At 46.4% G+C, this 20920-nt stretch overlaps 1 protein-coding gene across 13 annotated transcripts in view; it reads left to right on the top strand.

Moving 5' to 3' along the window:
• LOC129861298 (zinc finger protein 335-like) overlaps positions 1–20833 on the top strand; it is a 38885-nt gene extending 18052 nt beyond the window's left edge. For 5 of the 13 annotated variants that reach the window (XM_055932588.1, XM_055932594.1, XM_055932597.1 and 2 more), the window contains exons 15-35: positions 4324–4464; positions 4591–4667; positions 4891–5051; positions 6682–6902; positions 7085–7184; positions 7360–7448; positions 7603–7689; positions 8316–8512; positions 8747–8873; positions 10682–10888; positions 11367–11509; positions 11664–11809; positions 12014–12225; positions 14086–14229; positions 14424–14529; positions 16503–18586; positions 18714–19028; positions 19339–19450; positions 19582–19691; positions 19866–19912; positions 20171–20833. In XM_055932588.1, the coding sequence (XP_055788563.1) occupies positions 4324–4464; positions 4591–4667; positions 4891–5051; positions 6682–6902; positions 7085–7184; positions 7360–7448; positions 7603–7689; positions 8316–8512; positions 8747–8873; positions 10682–10888; positions 11367–11509; positions 11664–11809; positions 12014–12225; positions 14086–14229; positions 14424–14529; positions 16503–16630 (2286 nt within the window). In that variant the 3' untranslated portion in view covers positions 16631–18586; positions 18714–19028; positions 19339–19450; ... (1 more) ...; positions 19866–19912; positions 20171–20833. Of the gene's footprint in view, positions 1–4323; positions 4465–4590; positions 4668–4890; positions 5052–6681; positions 6903–7084; positions 7185–7359; positions 7449–7602; positions 7690–8315; positions 8513–8746; positions 8874–10681; positions 10889–11366; positions 11510–11663; positions 11810–12013; positions 14230–14423; positions 14530–16502; positions 18587–18713; positions 19029–19338; positions 19451–19581; positions 19692–19865; positions 19913–20170 lie in introns of those variants that run through there. The other 8 variants (XM_055932591.1, XM_055932592.1, XM_055932593.1 and 5 more) reach the window with 8 other exon arrangements.
• The last annotated feature ends 87 nt before the right edge of the window (positions 20834–20920 follow it).

Here is a 20920-nt window from a genome sequence, read left to right on the forward strand (position 1 = left end):
ATCTAAGGTGTTGTCGTTCCCGTGTCCAGTGTGGTCTGTCTGACTCTCAGCAGGTATCTAAGGTGTTGTCGTTCCCGTGACCAGTGTGGTCTGTCTGACTCTCAGCAGGTATCTAAGGTGTTGTCATTCCCGTGTCCAGTGTGGTCTGTCTGACTCTCAGCAGGTATCTAAGGTGTTGTCGTTCCCGTGTCCAGTGTGGTCTGACTGACTCTCAGCAGGTATCTAAGGTGTTGTCGTTCCCGTGTCCAGTGTGGTCTTTCTGACTCTCAGCAGGTATCTAAGGTGTTGTCGTCCCCGTGTCCAGTGTGGTCTGTCTGACTCTCAGCAGGTATCTAAGGTGTTGTCGTCCCCGTGTCCAGTGTGGTCTGTCTGACTCTCAGCAGGTATCTAAAGTGTTGTCAGTCCCGTGACCAGTGTGGTCTGTCTGACTCTCAGCAGGTATCTAAGGTGTTGTCGTTCCAGTGTGGTCTGTCTGACTCTCAGCAGGTATCTAAGGTGTTGTCGTTCCCGTGTCCAGTGTGGTCTGACTGACTCTCAGCAGGTATCTAAGGTGTTGTCGTTCCCGTGTCCAGTGTGGTCTGTCTGACTCTCAGCAGGTATCTAAGGTGTTGTCGTTCCCGTGACCAGTGTGGTCTGTCTGACTCTCAGCAGGTATCAAAGGTGTTGTCAGTCCCGTGACCAGTGTGGTCTATCTGACTCTCAGCAGGTATCTAAGGTGTTGTCGTTCCCGTGTCCAGTGTGGCCTGTCTGACTCTCAGCAGGTATCTAAGGTGTTGTCGTTCCAGTGTGGTCTGTCTGACTCTCAGCAGGTATCTAAGGTGTTGTCAGTCCCGTGACCAGTGTGGTCTATCTGACTCTCAGCAGGTATCTAAGATGTTGTCGTCCCCGTGTCCAGTGTGGTCTGTCTGACTCTCAGCAGGTATCTAAGGTGTTGTCAGTCCCGTGACCAGTGTGGTCTGTCTGACTCTCAGCAGGTATCTAAGGTGTTGTCGTCCCCAGTGTGGTCTGTCTGACTCTCAGCAGGTATCTAAGATGTTGTCGTCCCCGTGTCCAGTGTGGTCTGTCTGACTCTCAGCAGGTATCTAAGGTGTTGTCAGTCCCATGTCCAGTGTGGTCTGTCTGACTCTCAGCAGGTATCTAAGGTGTTGTCGTTCCCGTGTCCAGTGTGGTCTGTCTGACTCTCAGCACGTATCTAAGGTGTTGTCGTCCCCGTGTCCAGTGTGGTCTGTCTGACTCTCAGCAGGTATCTAAGGTGTTGTCGTTCCCGTGTCCAGTGTGGTCTGTCTGACTCTCAGCTGGTATCTAAGGTGTTGTCGTTCCAGTGTGGTCTGTCTGACTCTCAGCAGGTATCTAAGGTGTTGTCGTTCCCGTGTCCAGTGTGGTCTGTCTGACTCTCAGCAGGTATCTAAGGTGTTGTCAGTCCCGTGACCAGTGTGGTCTGTCTGACTCTCAGCAGGTATCTAAGGTGTTGTCGTTCCCGTGTCCAGTGTGGTCTGTCTGACTCTCAGCAGGTATCTAAGGTATTGTCGTCCCCGTGTCCAGTGTGGTCTGTCTGACTCTCAGCAGGTATCTAAGGTGTTGTCAGTCCCGTGACCAGTATGGTCTATCTGACTCTCAGCAGGTATCTAAGGTGTTGTCGTTCCCGTGTCCAGTGTGGCCTGTCTGACTCTCAGCAGGTATCTAAGGTGTTGTCGTTCCCGTGTCCAGTGTGGTCTGTCTGACTCTCAGCAGGTATCTAAGGTGTTGTCGTTCCAGTGTGGTCTGTCTGACTCTCAGCTGGTATCTAAGGTGTTGTCGTTCCCGTGTCCAGTGTGGTCTGTCTGACTCTCAGCAGGTATCTAAGGTGTTGTCGTTCCCGTGTCCAGTGTGGTCTGTCTGACTCTCAGCAGGTATCTAAGGTGTTGTCGTTCCCGTGTCCAGTGTGGTCTGTCTGACTCTCAGCAGGTATCTAAGGTGTTGTCGTTCCCGTGTCCAGTGTGGTCTGTCTGACTCTCAGCAGGTATCTAAGGTGTTGTCGTTCCCGTGTCCAGTGTGGTCTGTCTGACTCTCAGCAGGTATCTAAGGTGTTGTCGTTCCCGTGTCCAGTGTGGTCTGTCTGACTCTCAGCAGGTATCTAAGGTGTTGTCGTTCCCGTGTCCAGTGTGGTCTGTCTGACTCTCAGCAGGTATCTAAGGTGTTGTCGTCCCCGTGTCCAGTGTGGTCTGTCTGACTCTCAGCAGGTATCTAAGGTGTTGTCGTTCCCGTGTCCAGTGTGGTCTGTCTGACTCTCAGCAGGTATCTAAGGTGTTGTCGTTCCAGTGTGGTCTGTCTGACTCTCAGCAGGTATCTAAGGTGTTGTCGTTCCCGTGTCCAGTGTGGTCTGTCTGACTCTCAGCAGGTATCTAAGGTGTTGTCGTTCCAGTGTGGTCTGTCTGACTCTCAGCAGGTATCTAAGGTGTTGTCGTTCCAGTGTGGTCTGTCTGACTCTCAGCAGGTATCTAAGGTATTGTCGTCCCCGTGTCCAGTGTGGTCTGTCTGACTCTCAGCAGGTATCTAAGGTGTTGTCAGTCCCGTGACCAGTGTGGTCTGTCTGACTCTCAGCAGGTATCTAAGGTATTGTCGTCCCCGTGTCCAGTGTGGTCTGTCTGACTCTCAGCAGGTATCTAAGGTGTTGTCGTTCCCGTGTCCAGTGTGGTCTGTCTGACTCTCAGCAGGTATCTAAGGTGTTGTCGTTCCAGTGTGGTCTGTCTGACTCTCAGCAGGTATCTAAGGTGTTGTCGTTCCCGTGTCCAGTGTGGTCTGTCTGACTCTCAGCAGGTATCTAAGGTGTTGTCGTTCCAGTGTGGTCTGTCTGACTCTCAGCAGGTATCTAAGGTGTTGTCGTTCCCGTGTCCAGTGTGGTCTGTCTGACTCTCAGCAGGTATCTAAGGTGTTGTCGTTCCCGTGTCCAGTGTGGTCTGTCTGACTCTCAGCAGGTATCTAAGGTGTTGTCGTTCCAGTGTGGTCTGTCTGACTCTCAGCAGGTATCTAAGGTGTTGTCGTTCCAGTGTGGTCTTTCTGACTCTCAGCAGGTATCTAAGGTGTTGTCAGTCCCGTGACCAGTGTGGTCTGTCTGACTCTCAGCAGGTATCTAAGGTGTTGTCGTTCCCGTGTCCAGTGTGGTCTGTCTGACTCTCAGCAGGTATCTAAGGTGTTGTCGTTCCCGTGACCAGTGTGGTCTGTCTGACTCTCAGCAGGTATCTAAGGTGTTGTCGTTCCCGTGTCCAGTGTGGTCTGTCTGACTCTCAGCAGGTATCTAAGGTGTTGTCATTCCCGTGTCCAGTGTGGTCTGTCTGACTCTCAGCAGGTATCTAAGGTGTTGTCGTTCCCGTGTCCAGTGTGGTCTGTCTGACTCTCAGCAGGTATCTAAGGTGTTGTCGTTCCCGTGTCCAGTGTGGTCTGTCTGACTCTCAGCAGGTATCTAAGATGTTGTCGTTCCCGTGACCAGTGTGGTCTGTCTGACTCTCAGCAGGTATCTAAGGTGTTGTCGTCCCAGTGTCCAGTGTGGTCTGTCTGACTCTCAGCAGGTATCTAAGGTGTTGTCGTTCCCGTGTCCAGTGTGGCCTGTCTGACTCTTCAGGTATCTAAGGTGTTGTCGTCCCCGTGTCCAGTGTGGTCTGTCTGACTCTCAGCAGGTATCTAAGGTGTTGTCGTTCCAGTGTGGTCTGTCTGACTCTCAGCAGGTATCTAAGGTGTTGTCTTTCCCGTGTCCAGTGTGGTCTGTCTGACTCTCAGCAGGTATCTAAGGTGTTGTCGTTCCCGTGTCCAGTGTGGTCTGTCTGACTCTCAGCAGGTATCTAAGGTGTTGTCGTTCCAGTGTGGTCTGACTGACTCTCAGCAGGTATCTAAGGTGTTGTCATTCCCGTGTTCAGTGTGGTCTGACTGACTCTCAGCAGGTATCAAAGGTGTTGTCATTCCCGTGACCAGTGTGGTCTGTCTGACTCTCAGCAGGTATCTAAGGTGTTGTCATTCCAGTGTTGTCTGTCTGACTCTCAGCAGGTATCTAAGGTGTTGTCAGTCCCGTGACCAGTGTGGTCTGTCTGACTCTCAGCAGGTATCTAAGGTGTTGTCGTTCCCGTGTCCAGTGTGGTCTGTCTGACTCTCAGCAGGTATCTAAGGTGTTGTCGTTCCCGTGACCAGTGTGGTCTGTCTGACTCTCAGCAGGTATCTAAGGTGTTGTCGTTCCCGTGTCCAGTGTGGTCTGTCTGACTCTCAGCAGGTATCTAAGGTGTTGTCGTTCCCGTGTCCAGTGTGGTCTGTCTGACTCTCAGCAGGTATCTAAAGTGTTGTCGTTCCCGTGTCCAGTGTGGTCTGTCTGACTCTCAGCAGGTATCTAAGGTGTTGTCGTTCCCGTGTCCAGTGTGCCATAGAGTCTACCCCATGCAGAAGAGACTCACTCAGCACATGAAGACACACAGTGCTGAGAAACCACACATGTGTGACAAGGTAACACATCGTCTGACCTTGATTAACAATTTCAATAATCCACTCAAATCAATCAGGGTTCTAGTTTTAATCTCCTGATTTTCTTTGACGTCTTTATAAATATCTGTTTGTGCTTTGACTTCCCAGTGTGGGAAGTCCTTCAAGAAGAGATATACGTTCAAGATGCATCTCCTGACACACATCCAGAGTGTTGACAACAGCAGGTCAGTACAGGATGTAGCGCCATTTTCATTGGGCCTCTTAGCAGAACACAAACATAGTCAGTCCTGTGAAACCAGGGTGGTGTTCATTACACACTTTAGCAAAACCAAATTTGCACTGTGAAGTTCAGTTAGTACCTCCCTGTTTCAAAATGGTTTTCTCCTTACCATACACTACACAGTGTTAATATCCTGTAACCTGTCAATGCATGCGTCTGTCTACCAGGTTCAAGTGTGAGTTCTGTGACTATGACTGTGACAACAAGAAGCTCCTGCTCAACCACCAGCTGTCCCACGCCAACGACCGGCCCTTTAAATGTGACTACTGTAAATACTCCACCTCTAAAGAGGACTTCCTGGTCTCTCACCTGGCCATCAAACACACAGGTGAGTTCTACACCTAATCCTGACTCTTAAAACCCTATCAGTCCCCCTATCAGACCCCAGGGGGAAAAAATAGTATTTTCTTTTATGACTTTCATTGATCTGCATGTCCAGCCTTTTATATTTAGCCTCACAATGAGGTGTTTTACCATGTTCAGGACAACCAGAGCTAGCTACCAAACAATTTGACATAAACAGTAGGGCTGACCCCAATTAGTCATCATTTTCATTTAGATTTGGATATAAATTTTGATTAACCACATAACAATGATTTTCAGGTACAAAGATGTTATTATAAATTAAATGAAACTGTTCCAGGAAAATGTGCATATGTAAACCATAAATGGCAAGATAAATGGTCATTCCACATGAGAAAGGTTGCAGACTCCTCATGTAGCCTATTACCGGCAACTTCAGGAGAGTAACGGCAGAATCTGCCAGTAGGAGCAGGAGGACAATTGGGTCAGGTTAAGTTATTTTTCTTCTGATTTATCTTGCTCTCTTGCTCCCTCTTGAGTCATTTGTCTTGTGTCAAGCTCAATGCATATATGGTTTATTTTCTTAACACATAGACATACCCTATGTATGGAAAAATACACGTTTTAAATTTCTACCAATCGGTTGGATCGAAAGAGCAGACGATTTTTGGTTGACCAAGTCATTTTTAGTCATGGACAGCCCTAATAAACAGTTGCATTCAAATGTCAATTAAAAAAAAAAAAAAAACGCTAAAGCAAAAACTAAATAAAAATGTATTTATATGAATGCTGTAAGTACAGAAATTGTTTGCTCAGTAGGAAATGAAATCTAACTAGTCAGTGACAACTATGTGGAGTTTGTGACAGCAACTATGTGAGTTTATTATAGACACTATGTCCATGAGATTTCTTATGATCTTCTATGTAGAAGAACCCCTTACCGTCTAACAGCTCTGTAGCTTGTGAGCATCATGTGACATGTGCGTGTTTGACTCGCAGCCATTTTTGTAAAAAGACATGTCGCCGGGGCCCCTTCGGGTTCCGCCCTTGGTCTCACTAACACCTCTCTAGCTCATCCCCCCCGTTTAATCACACAGATTAATGGTACCAACTGATGTGGAAGAAATAAACCAATCCTATGGTACAAGCTACACTGTTTAAAAGGGGTTAGAAGTCCAAATTGCACCGGCGATGCAGCGGGACTCATTTGGGTTAAACCCAACCCTAACCCTTTAAAATGTGACTACTGTCAATACTCCACTTCTAAAGAGGACTTCCTGGTCTCTCACCTGGCCATCAAACACACAGGTGAGTTCCTGTAATGTCACTATGATCTTCTCCATCCCAATCAGTTTAGTTCACTAGCTATTACAAGGGTTTACCACTCAACCCCTGGAGACAAACACACCCCTTGAGGGGTCGGTAGCACAAGGTCAGGCTCACTCTCCACCAGTCCCCCCCCCCCCGCCCCCGCTGGACCTGGGATTTGATCCAGCGACCCTTCGGCCAATGGCTCTCTTCTCTAACCTCTCTAGGCTATCTGCCGCCCCTATTCAGCTATTCAAGGTGTTGAATATCTAGAAGGATTTAGGATCACTGCTTTAGCATATTTACTCCAATGGGTAGATCGAATGTGCCCTCCTTTCACCCTCTAGGAGAAAAGCCGTTCTCCTGTGAGATGTGCCACTTCATGACGAAGCACCGTAAGAACCTGGGTCTGCACGTCCAGTGTCGCCACCCGGAGGCGTTTGAGGAGTGGAGCAGTACGCACCCCGAGGAGCCCGTCAGGCGGAGGAGGAGACCCTTCTTCACCCAGCAACAGATAGAGGAACTCAAACAGCAACACGACGACACAGCGAGCCTACAGAATACTATAGTACGTCTGGGGAAGAGATATACTGTACTTTAAATATCTATAATGCCTCTAAATATAGAGATGAACAGGAGTTTGTGGGCTTCAGAGGGTCTTCTAAAGGAAAAAGAGAGAAGAAGCTAGTAACTTGGAATGGAAAAGTTTTGGATAGGGAATGTTTGACTGTTTTTCCACCCATGTGTTAGGTAGCAGTGGATTCTGACACACTACAAGCCATGCAGACAATGCAGAACGCCTCAGTCTCCCAAGATGCAATGGGAAACACCACCATCACTTACGAACAGGGTCAGTTATTTTTCGTCTTCATTCCTCAATATTCTTCCTTCTTCTTCAGTGGCCAACTGCCCCACCAAGGACAGATAAACAGGCCTAAGATTTCTACCAAGCCCAATGGTAACATTTTATAATGCATTGAGAAGCATGACACAATAATAACTAAAATCTCTCTCCATCTCCACAGCCGGGAATTCGAACCTGTCAGCCCAGAATGCACTGGATCTGCTGTTGAATATGAGCAACGCCAGACAGTTGGTGGAAAACTCACTACAGGTACTGACTGGTTCACACATTGGCTCATTGAGTAGACCTCTGCTGTTTTACTGACCTATGTAATGATTCCTACAGGTCTGCTACACAGTTCTGCATGATTGGGACAGACTAGGTTGTGTATTGGATGAGCAGTCTGTCTGTGTGTACTCCTCAGGTACAGATGTTGAAATCATCGGACTCTGAGGTTCTAAACGCAGGCTCCTGGACAGCGGTTACCTCAGCGACCACGGGAGCACAAAAGGTTTATTTGATTTTCATTTATTTCAGGCTGGTGTAGCGTAATGTTTCTTTAAAGGAGAATTTTGGCTTATTTACAACCAGATCTCAATTTGTATGTAAATTGCATGTTATAGAAGGGTCCAGACACAATTTCGTACGCACACTAGGGGGTTAGTACTGTATATATGTGTGCTTTAGGAAGCGTCATTAGATCAGAATTTCTTAATCCTGGTCCCTGGTCCTGGGTAACCAAAGGGATGCAAGTTTTAGTTGTTGCTTTAGCTCTCACACACCTGATTGCAATCAAAGGCTTGGTGATGAGTTGATTATTTGAATCAAGTGTCTGAGTGGAAGGGCAAAAGTAAAAAAAAAAGTTGACTCCTTTGGGTCCCCAGGATTAAAGGAGAAATGTTTTTTTTTTTTTAACCAAATCTCTGTCTTTGTATTTGGCATGTTATAGGAAGGGTCCAGACACCTTTTCTTTTGCGATTTCAATTGTTTTTGTATAAACTTACCCCCAGCCAGCGATTTAATTTCCTCATCCTTGTTGTGCGGTACGGGGGTCTCTGAAAAAAACACAATACCGAGAGCTTTTCCTTAAAAGTACCCAAAAGTATAGTCCTTTTAATTTCTGCTGTGGTCCTTTAGGTTGTAACGTTCCACATGTCTGAGAATGGGGAGACCCTGGTGCAAGAGGTCCAAGAGGTCTATGAGGCTGGGACCAATGAGAATGGAGAGATTACTCAGATAGCCATCCAGGCCTATGAGGGGGCAGAGGGCTTCAGTGTGGTGGAACAGATGGAACAGGCTACACAGGAGATAGAAAGCACTGGACCTGGATACAGGTACTGTAGAACCTGGCCTCACCTGGCCAACACGGCACTGGCCATTAGCTAATGAGCGCCATTCTGTCTGATCTATACAATTCGCATTCCTGATGATATTTTCCCATGATTTTTGAAGCGCTGAAATAAGTTTCTTCTCCCATTTCAAAAAAAAAAAAAGTATCAAACATTTTTGGAGATAAATCAACTTAGTTGACTTCTTCTTCACCGTGTTCCAATGTGTTGTGTTTTCAGTAGTGACGTGGGCAGTCCCCAGCCCATGGAGGAAGAGCAGGAGGGAACAACGACACTCAAAGAGAACAGAGACACCCAGTACTACCTGACCTCTGGTGTGGGGGATGGAGTTCTACAGCAGGTAGAGGTAAGCCAGCCACAGGAATACCACATACTGTAGCAGGGGGTGCTAGAGAACAGTTTCTACAGGAATACCACATAGTGTAGCAGGGGGTGTTAGAGAACAGTTTCTACAGGAATACCACATACTGTAGCAGGGGGTGTTATAGAACAGTTTCTACAGGAATACCACATACTGTTGCAGGGGGTGTTAGAGAACAGTTTCTACAGGAATACCACATACTGTAGCAGGGGGTGTTATAGAACAGTTTCTACAGGAATATCACATACTGTAGCAGGGGGTGTTATAGAACAGTTTCTACAGGAATACCCCACATACTGTAGCAGGGGGTGTTATAGAACAGTTTCTACAGGAATACCACATACTGTAGCAGGGGGTGTTTGAGAACAGTTTCTACAGGAATACCACATACTGTTGCAGGGGGTGTTAGAGAACAGTTTCTACAGGAATACCACATACTGTAGCAGGGGGTGTTAGAGAACAGTTTCTACAGGAATACCACATACTGTAGCAGGGGGTGTTGGAGAACAGTTTCTACAGGAATACCACATACTGTAGCAGGGGGTGTTTGAGAACAGTTTCTACAGGAATACCACATACTGTTGCAGGGGGTGTTAGAGAACAGTTTCTACAGGAATACCACATACTGTAGCAGGGGGTGTTATAGAACAGTTTCTACAGGAATTCCACATACTGTAGCAGGGGGTGTTAGGGAACAGTTTCTACAGGAATACCACATACTGTAGCAGGGGGTGTTATAGAACAGTTTCTACAGGAATACCACATACTGTTGCAGGGGGTGTTAGAGAACAGTTTCTACAGGAATACCACATACTGTAGCAGGGGGTGTTATAGAACAGTTTCTACAGGAATATCACATACTGTAGCAGGGGGTGTTATAGAACAGTTTCTACAGGAATACCCCACATACTGTAGCAGGGGGTGTTATAGAACAGTTTCTACAGGAATACCACATACTGTAGCAGGGGGTGTTAGAGAACAGTTTCTACAGGAATACCACATACTGTAGCAGGGGGTGTTATAGAACAGTTTCTACAGGAATACCACATACTGTTGCAGGGGGTGTTAGAGAACAGTTTCTACAGGAATACCACATACTGTAGCAGGGGGTGTTATAGAACAGTTTCTACAGGAATTCCACATACTGTAGCAGGGGGTGTTAGGGAACAGTTTCTACAGGAATACCACATACTGTAGCAGGGGGTGTTATAGAACAGTTTCTACAGGAATACCACATACTGTTGCAGGGGGTGTTAGAGAACAGTTTCTACAGGAATACCACATACTGTAGCAGGGGGTGTTATAGAACAGTTTCTACAGGAATATCACATACTGTAGCAGGGGGTGTTATAGAACAGTTTCTACAGGAATACCCCACATACTGTAGCAGGGGGTGTTATAGAACAGTTTCTACAGGAATACCACATACTGTAGCAGGGGGTGTTAGAGAACAGTTTCTACAGGAATACCACATACTGTAGCAGGGGGTGTTATAGAACAGTTTCTACAGGAATACCACATACTGTTGCAGGGGGTGTTAGAGAACAGTTTCTACAGGAATACCACATACTGTAGCAGGGGGTGTTATAGAACAGTTTTTACAGGAATACCACATACTGTAGCAGGGGGTGTTAGAGAACAGTTTCCACAGGAGTACAGTTCCTGTGTCTAAGATGATGTTAATGCTCTGAAACTCTCGGGGAAACTCATCCCTGTTCTGTTGAACTGTAGATGTCTGAGAAGGTAATCTGCTGTCTCGTCCTCCATCTCTCTCCCTCTCTCCCTCTCTTCAGCTAAGCAGTGAGGTCCCCAGTTCCCCCTCCATGGTGGGTTCTCCCCAGCAGAACCAGCTAAACCCAAAGAGGTTCTCCTGTCGTATCTGCTCCGAGTCGTTCCAGGGCCGCAGTGGTATGGAGAACCACAAGAGGGCCCACGTCGACCCCTCCACCTTCAAGTGTCCCGACTGTGACTTCACTGCCTCCTCCTGGCCAGACGTCAAGGTGGGTCTTTTGTCATTTCTCAGCCAGGATGTAAATCTAAAAGAAATCTCTCCTTGATTCCTTGTGCCCTCTCTAGGGGAGGGCTTTGGATGAGTAGATAAGGACCCCCCTCAGATCTCTGTGCTTCTACACCTGCATTGCTTGCTGTTTGGGGTTTTAGGCTGGGTTTCTGTACAGCACTTTGTGACATCAGCTGATGTAAGAATGGCTTTATAAATACATTTGATTGATTGATTCTCCACCGTCTGACGTTTTCAGAAGGTGGGTGAGGAGAGCACACCCAATAAATTGAGGAAAGAGTTTGAGATTAACCATTTTAATAAATATGAAGGGACAATTTTTTTGCCCCCCCCCCCCCCCCCCCCCCAAAAAAAATATTGGTCTTGAAAGGCAGCATTGACCCCTTGTAGTGAATTACAGTTCATCTCTATCCAAAGCATGCTATCATTTAGTTATCAATGTACCATTCCTTTCCCAGACCCACATGGGCATGCATACCTACCTGCGGCCTCACAAGTGCCCCAGCTGCAGCTTTGCCTCCAAAAACAGGAAGGACCTGAGGAGACACATGATGACGCATACCAATGAGAAGCCCTTCACCTGCCAGATCTGTGGACAGAGGTAATTCAACCAATTAGGGCATCTTGAGGCCGTGAGAATAAACTTTGTTATGAAGTGTTGGGATGGTGACGCCGGCATAGAATGTTTTTGTTGTTGTACAGAAAATGTTTTGAAAGCACCTCAGGTAACCATTCTGGTCTGTCCCACCTATCAGGTTTAATCGTAACGGCCACCTCAAGTTCCATATGGAGCGTCTCCACAGCCAGGACCCTCCGACAAGGAAGACCCATTCTGGAGGAGGCTCCCAGCAGCAGACCTTTATAGTCAGCAGTGATGAGGAGGCTCTCGCCGTGCTACAGTGTAAGGAACACACACACGTTTACACACACACGTTTACACCAACTTGTAGGTCATTTCACTGGGTGAATAAATCACCGATGTCCTCTATTTCCATCCATACCATTTGGAGGACATTTTGTTTCGGCTACATTTTGTTTGAAATGTTAACACTTATGTTGTTATTGGCCATTGTCTGAGATGCTGTTGTTTCTCTCTTTGTTACAGCCCTGCAGGCAGGACAGACTATCAGTCCGGAGCAGCTACAGAAGGCCCTGGGTCAGGACAACATTATAGTGTCCCAGGAACAGGGTCTGGATCAGGACCACATTATATTGTCCCAGGAACAGGACCTGGAAGACAAAGAGGAGGCCACCTACATCCAGCAGATTACCACAGTGGACGGACAGACGTTACAGTATATAACAGGAGATAACCAGGTGGCGTTACAGTATATAACAGGAGATAACCAGGTGGCGTTACAGTATATAACAGGAGATAACCAGGTGACATTACACTATATAACAGGAGATAACCAGGTGACGTTACAGTATATAACAGGAGATAACCAGGTGACGTTACAGTATATAACAGGAGATAACCAGGTGGCGTTACAGTATATAACAGGAGATAACCAGGTGACGTTACAGGAGATAACCAGGTGACGTTACAGGAGATAACCAGGTGACGTTACAGGAGATAACCAGGTGACGTTACAGGAGATAACCAGGTGACGTTACAGGAGATAACCAGGTGACGTTACAGGAGATAACCAGGTGACGTTACAGGAGATAACCAGGTGACGTTACAGGAGATAACAGGAGATAACCAGGTGACGTTACAGTATATAACCAGGTGGCGTTACAGTATATAACAGGAGATAACCAGGCGACGTTGCGGTACACGGGGAGCCAGAGATGTATAGCTGCTTATAGACTTTTTATATGGATCCATATAGGTAAACAATTAAGATCTCATCCCCGTCCTCTACCCCATGTCAATCCCCCTCACACATTTCCAATTGGCAACATAAAGATTTAAAGATTAAAAATAAATAATAAAATAAACTTTACTTTGACTATAAAGAAGCAGGACAGACAGTGAAGATATTGTGGTAATTCTCCTCCTTCACCCTCCCGAGGTCTAATTCTCCTCCTTCACCCTCCCGAGGTCTAATTCTCCTCCTTCACCCTCCCGAGGTCTAATTCTCCTCCTTCACCCTCCCGAGGTCTAATTCTCCTCCTTCACCCTCCCGAGGTCTAATTCTCCTCCTTCACCCTCCCGGGGTCTAATTCTCCTCCTTCACCCTCCCGGGGTCTAATTCTCCTCCTTCACCCTCCCGGGGTCTAATTCTCCTCCTTCACCCTCCCGGGGTCTAATTCTCCTCCTTCACCCTCCCGAGGTCTAATTCTCCTCCTTCACCCTCCCGAGGTCTAATTCTCCTCCTTCACCCTCCCGGGGTCTAATTCTCCTCCTTCACCCTCCCGGGGTCTAATTCTCCTCCTTCACCCTCCCGGGGTCTAATTCTCCTCCTTCACCCTCCCGGGGTCTAATTCTCCTCCTTCACCCTCCCGGGGTCTAATTCTCCTCCTTCACCCTCCCGGGTTCTAATTCTCCTCCTTCACCCTCCCGGGTTCTAATTCTCCTCCTTCACCCTCCCGGGTTCTAATTCTCCTCCTTCACCCTCCCGGGTTCTAATTCTCCTCCTTCACCCTCCCGGGTTCTAATTCTCCTCCTTCACCCTCCCGGGGTCTAATTCTCCTCCTTCACCCTCCCGGGGTCTAATTCTCCTCCTTCACCCTCCCGGGGTCTAATTCTCCTCCTTCCCCCTCCCGGGGTCTAATTCTCCTCCTTCCCCCTCCCGGGGTCTAATTCTCCTCCTTCCCCCTCCCGGGGTCTAATTCTCCTCCTTCCCCCTCCCGGGGTCTAATTCTCCTCCTTCCCCCTCCCGGGGTCTAATTCTCCTCCTTCCCCCTCCCGGGGTCTAATTCTCCTCCTTCCCCCTCCCGGGGTCTAATTCTCCTCCTTCCCCCTCCCGGGGTCTAATTCTCCTCCTTCCCCCTCCCGGGGTCTAATTCTCCTCCTTCCCCCTCCCGGGGTCTAATTCTCCTCCTTCCCCCTCCCGGGGTCTAATTCTCCTCCTTCCCCCTCCCGGGGTCTAATTCTCCTCCTTCCCCCTCCCGGGGTCTAATTCTCCTCCTTCCCCCTCCCGGGGTCTAATTCTCCTCCTTCCCCCTCCCGGGGTCTAATTCTCCTCCTTCACCCTCCCGGGGTCTAATTCTCCTCCTTCACCCTCCCAGGTCCAGTATGTCATCTCTCAGGATGGAGTCCAACACTTCCTACCCCAGGAGTACGTGGTGCTGGCAGACGGGAACCACATCCAGATGTCAGATGGACAGATCATCCAATATGAGAATGATGGGGCCTTCCTACAGGAGCAACAGGTGAGATGGAGGATCCCAAAAACACTCCCATCACAAAACAATCAAGCCCCAAAAGAATCACTTCTAGAATATTCAACCCCCAAAACAGTCAAACCAGAATACTGCTGTATTTTGGGATAAGGAATTTAAATGTTCCTTGTGACATAGAGTAAGATGGAAGGTTAAGCGTTTAACTTCCATGGTTCTCCTTTCAGATTTCCCTGAATCATGACGGCCAGATCCAGTATCTTCCCATCAGTTCAGAACAACAGATAGTCAGTCCTGAAGACACGGAGGTTGCTGAACATTCTGCTGTCACCGGTATGATAACACACTGTCTGCTTCAGTCGAGGGCCTGGAGGGTAGGGCCTGGAGGGTAGGGCCTGGAGGGTAGGGCCTGGAGGGTAGGGCCTGGAGGGTAGGGCCTGGAGGGTAGGGCCTGGAGGGTAGGACCTGGAGGGTAGGACCTGGAGGGTAGGGCCTGGAGGGTAGGGACTAGGAGGGTAGGGACTAGGAGGGTAGGGACTAGGAGGGTAGGGACTAGGAGGGTAGGGACTAGGAGGGTAGGGACTAGGAGGGTAGGGACTAGGAGGGTAGGGCCTGGAGGCTAGGGCCTGGAGGCTAGGGCCTGGAGGACAGTAGCATAAAGTATTCCCTGGTAGGTTCAGGAGGGTGTAGTAGTAACAGCAGCAGCAGATAGTCAGTCCTGAACACTGCTGTGACTGGTATGTTAACCCACTTTCTGCTTCATACATTACAGCATTGTTTCCCAAAGCATTACTCTACTGTCTTCAACCATTCCACTTACACTATGTGATCCTATGACAGTGGTAGGACACCTGATCAGAGGCAGTATGTGATCTATGACAGTGGTAGGACACCTGATCAGAGGCACTATGTGATCTATGACAGTGGTAGGACACCTGATCAGAGGCAGTATGTGATCTATGACAGTGGTAGGACAGCTGATCAGAGGCAGTATGTGATCTATGACAGTGGTAGGACACCTGGCTCACCTTATCAGTGGACTGCAGATGGAAATGAGCTGTTAGCTAATACGGTTTAATGTATCATTTCTCAGTTGTACTGAGACGTGTGTGTGTGAGAGGGAGGATGCAAGGCCATGAGATTTTGATTAGGCGTCCTAGGCCGGAGGACAGGAACCTCCTCTCGGGTCCTCCTATTCTAACCTCCAGACTGTTGTCACGCTTCACCTCTTCCCCCAGATACAAGGCACTGGTAGGACATCTTAAGCCGTTACACATGGGGAAAGAGCACTGAGAGCAGCACCTGTGGAAGGAGAGAATGCGTTTACTGTGAACACTGAGGCTGTACCCGCTTTAAATTAGTAAAGTAGGTTACTGTGGCTATTTGGTCATTATGTAGGCCTACCAGAGAGGCCTACCATCAAAAACAATGGAGAAAATGCATCCCGTAACATTTTAACATGGAAATGGCTGTTCTATCATTCAGCCTACAGTAGCAGCCAATGTGTGGTGTTCAATGTTAGCCTGCATTCCATGAATTTAAGCAAAATTCCCCAAATTCCCAGGCTTAACGTCCCATAGAAAATTTCCAGAGATTTACCGGAAAGTTTCCGACCCTTTGCAACCCTAGTTCTGCCACAACAAAATCTCTTGCAAACTAACAAGTCTTGCATAGTTTTTTTGGTTTGTTTTGGTATGTTGCATTGAAAGAGACTTAATATTTGCGTTGATTCGATGACAATTCCCACAGTAAAGGGAAACGTTGATAGTGTTAACTAAAGGGAGAAAACTCTAGAAAGTTGAGTGTTCAATCTCGTGTTTCTCTGCGCAGGCTGATATTTCTTCTGCGCTGCAGTCCCGGCGGGAGCTGCGTGAGCGCGCAGCTTAGAGGGAACGTTGCTTGTAAATGTCCATTTCCCCTCAAGGAAACAAGGCTGTTCTGAGGGTGAAAAGGGGGTGCAACTCGATATTAGGAAGGTGTTCCTAATGTTATGTACACTCGCTGTACATCGTTCAAATAAACAATAATAAATACATCAAGGACTAGATCAGGGGTGGGCAACTCCAGTCCTCGGGGCCTGATTTGGTGTCACACTTTTTCTCCATCCCTATCAAACACAGCTGATTAATCAAACTGCATTCTAAACTGAAGATCGCGATTAGGTGATTATTGGAGTCAGGTGTGTTTGCTGGGGCTGGGGGCAAAACTGTGACACCAATCAGGTCCCCGAGGACTGGAGTTGTCCACTCCTGGACTAGATGGATGATAAGTTGAATCAGTACTTACTCTCTCTATCTGTGTTCTAGTCATAGCAGATGCCGCAACGCAGCAGACACAGACAGTCTATGCTGAGGCCACACAAGAACAGCTGGAACTGCTACAGCAGCAGGGCATCCAGTATGATGTAGTCACCTTCACTGACGAGCAGAGATGACGTCATCGCCTTCAGATGGGATGGGGACCTGCTTTAAAGGACAGAGAGACAGGCCTGCAGTGCAGGACCCAGTGTGGTGGAACCACTATGAGCTGACAGAGGGGCCAATAACATACATCGTTTTTTTATTTTATAGATTTAACTTTTATTTAACTAGGCAGGTCAGTTAAGAACAAATTCTCATTTACAATGATGGCCTAGGAACAGTGGGTTAACTGTCTTGTTCAGGGGCAGAATGACATATTTTTACCTTGTCAGCTTGTGGATTTGATCTAGCAACCTTTCGGTTACTGGCCCAACGCTCTAACAACTAGGCTACCTGCCGCCCCCTAGTAGCCCTCGTTTAAGAAGTTCAGCCAGAGCAAGGCTCTGCAACACATTTCCCAAACTACAAGTCATCTTGTATCCCAAACAACTACATTACAATGATCAGGATTAGCAGATCTGGGCAGCACCTTGCTCAAGCTGATCCCCTCGAACACGGGTGCTCTACTATTAATGCCCATGATGTTTGGAATGAGATGTTCGACAAGCAGGGTGTCCACATACTTTTTGTCATGTGGTGTATCTTCAGATATCTAAGTTGATAGGAACAGTAATAGAGAGAATTTTAGTGGCTGCTAGCTATCACTCATCTTTTCAGTGTTCAAATAGATAAACTCTCACTGTTAAATACATGTACAAAAAATCTTCTTTAAATTCTAAAATGTTGCTTCTAAGTTGATCATAGGGGCTGCTGTACATTTTAAGGAACAAAGTTACACGAGAGGTTGGTTGATCTAGGGCTGATCCCAAATGACACCCTATTCCCCACATAGGGCATTTAGGGCACTACTTTTGACCAGGGCTCTGGTCAAAAGTAGTGCCCTAAATCAGTAATAGGTTGCCATTTAGTACGTAACCTCACTCTGTAATTATTTAAAAGGATCTTTCTGCGTGTGCCTCAATACCCGCTTTGACTTGCAAGACGAAGAAGAAGATGGAATTAAATGGCTGATTTTATATTTAAGCAATATGTCCCGAGGAGGTGTGGTATATGGCCAATATAACACGACTAAGGGCTGTTCTTAGGCACCACACGCTAAGCCGTGGTATATTGGCCATATATCACAAACCCCTGAGGTGCATTATTGCTAAAATAAATTGGTTACCGATGTAATTAGAGCAGTAAAAATACATGTTTTGTCATACCCGTGGTATACGGTCTGATATACCACGGCTGTCAGCCAATCAGAATTCAGGGGGCTCGACCCACCCAGTTTATAATTCAGAATAGAGCGCAGCATCCAATCGACGTTTCAGTTTTGAATAGTAAAAGACTGTGTGAAGGCTATGCCTATGGAGGATCGGATGACTGACTGTGTGACTACAGGATTGATTGTGATTCGTGGATAACGAGTGGTTCCATCATTTTGGTAATTTGTACATATATTTTTGCATATAAAGCATTTTGTTCCCATGATCAAGGACATTCTTGAATGAAAATGTCTGAATAACTAAAAGCTGATACCAAATAAATCAATGCTATATTGTGTAAGATCTTTCACTTCCCTTTTTGTGATTTGTGTTTTTATTTTGGCCAGATAATTTGTTTTTCTATGACCAAAACAGAGGTATTGTGATACTACTTGGAACCATGATGGCCGAGCTGGTACCGTGACAACCTGTCATCTTCATACTCTAAGCCAATAATGAGCGTGTTCTAAAACTTGTCAAATCTAATTTTATTTGTCACATACACATGGTTAGCGGATGTGTAGCGAAATGCTTGTAATTGCAAGTTAGAGAGATCACCTCCCCCAAATGAAGGAAGTTAATCACAAGGCTGGTGTCAGAACAGTGCTTTTTGGGGGGGGGGGGGGGGGGTGAATAAGATGTATGGGGACAGCTGCCCCGCCTCAGTGAGTATTTCACTGAAGATGAAAATGATTATCTTTCTCTTGCTTCTTCTATTAGGTGAGATTTTATCTAGGTTTGTCTCATTTGAGATTTAAAAATAAATAAATAAAAAGTTTAGCAAGACATTTTTTGTGCCATATTTGGTCATTTCTAAGTGTTTTGTGTTCGCTTGTTTGTTTGCTAGATGACCCTGAGATAGAAGCACAACAATGGACGGAGGTGAATGGACAGGTATACGGACACGTTCTGCTGAGATTTATCTTTCCTCCCTTCTACAATGGTTACGAGAAGTTATGTTCTAAACTATATCCGGGGCCATTTCCTGTTGTGAATACCAGAGGATATGTCAACCACTTCTACAAGGGAAGAATATCGAGAACGGAATACAACGGTGAGATGTACGTTATGATATGGAATTTAAAACCTGTGGACGCTGGCGACTACAGGTGTGTTGTCAGCAGTGTGAATCATATCTACTCTGACTTTCACCTCCACATTGGTAAGAACCCTCGTAAATGAATCAAACCATCTTTTAAATGAAGTAAAGAACTACTTTGTTCTATTCTAGTAACTGCTATTAGAAACTGGAATTTCATACTGTAGGTAAACCAATGTGTTGAGACCAAGGAAATCTGTAAGCATTGTACAGTAGCAGGAAGATTACATGTATTTATTTAATTTAACCTTTATTTAACGAGGCAAGTCAGTTTAAGAACAAATTCTTATTTACAATGACGGCCTACGCTAAGTCAACTTGTAAAAGAACAGATCGCTGTGTTGAAATGAGGGCTTATTCGGTCTCTGTTTAGATAGTGGTCGACGTAGCGGTCTTGTACCCCCTCGACCTCGTGTCAGATCAACCATCAGACCCTCCTCATCATCATCCTCCTCCTCAGACACCTCTGGGCCTGTTTTCCCCAGGTGCAATCTCACACACACACATGCTGGTTAATTATTCCTTCTAGTTGATAATGTTATAGTTGATAATAGTTGTAGGAGTGGTGTAATGCCTATGTCAATATTCTGTCATCTTTGTCCTTTTCACCTGTTAGTGTTTCCTGGAGTGTTGGTATACCACTGGCTGCAGGTCTCTGCATCACGATGGGGATCATTATCTGTTCAGTCATAGTTGCTGTGGTTCATCGCAAAGTCAGAGCAAAAAGTAAGAGGACGCTCTTTCAGTTACAGCTTTCAGTGTTTCATGACATGAATTGCTGTTCATGTTAAATCGTCTATTAAATACGTAGGCTACGACCTTTAGCCAGTAGACGTTCAATGATTTTTTGACATTGTTGCACTGTGTCTGTTCTTTAAGTTGATGTCATTTTCTTCACAGAGAAATGTGGAGCAACGTCCAGTGACTCAGCAGCCCACATCGTCTCAGTAAGTGCTAAACTTGGACGCTGTCTTCGTGACTCAGTGTCAAATGTCCTGTTTTGTCTCAGAAACGACAACAAAGAGTAATACTAGTGTTTGCGCTTGACGTCCCCATGATGTCTGTTGATATGTCACCTGCAGTGGGCCCCGTAATAAACAGTTTATAAACAACTTATACATATGTATAAATACAAATTATAAAACAGTTATATACCTTAATATAAAGTGTTACCAAATAATATTTAATATGTATGTCTCCTGCAGCATGTCCCTCAAGAGGAGAGCAGTATTGTCTACACCACAGTGAACTTCAAACCTCATGAGAACCATACCACAGAGCTGTATGCTAACCTACAGACACTCAGCAGCCCCAGAGGTCATGACCCTGACACACACAGAGAGCCTGCTGGGACGGTGGTGTACTCCACACTGGCTAGCAACCAACGCTGAACCGGATTGTTACGTATCTGTATCTTTCTTAGCCTGGTGGTCACAGATCTGTTTGTGCTGTCTTGATATGCTGTCATGACCAGGCTATCTGTATAATCGTTAGTTGCCTCATATTTTAATTTTTTTAATTAATTATATTGACTTGTAAATGCCTCATGAGCTTAGTTCATCTGTCGTACCCCCATCAGAACCCAAAATATAAGCTTGTTTTACTCCAATGTTTGTAAACAAAGTAAATGTAAACTAACACATTATAGCCTCAACACATGGTTGCAACTATAGTGTTGATATCATGGATGGTCAGTCCTTATATCCATAGCTCTGTCTAGGAATTAGATGGGCCCATCCTTCTGCTTTTTACCAAAACAGCGGCGGGGTGCCACTTTGTTTCAACTGCGGATTCTAGTTTTAAGATGATTGATTTATGTCTATATTCTTTTGACTTATGAGCTATACGAATAAAATAACTCAACTGCACCAGGATTTACCATGACTGTCTTTCAACAAGCTGGCTCTATTGACAGGCTGAGAGACACTATCTGGCATCCAATCACCATGTCCTTG

Source organism: Salvelinus fontinalis, chromosome 8 (genome assembly GCF_029448725.1).
Source record: "Salvelinus fontinalis isolate EN_2023a chromosome 8, ASM2944872v1, whole genome shotgun sequence".
NCBI classification, from domain to species: domain Eukaryota; kingdom Metazoa; phylum Chordata; class Actinopteri; order Salmoniformes; family Salmonidae; genus Salvelinus; species Salvelinus fontinalis.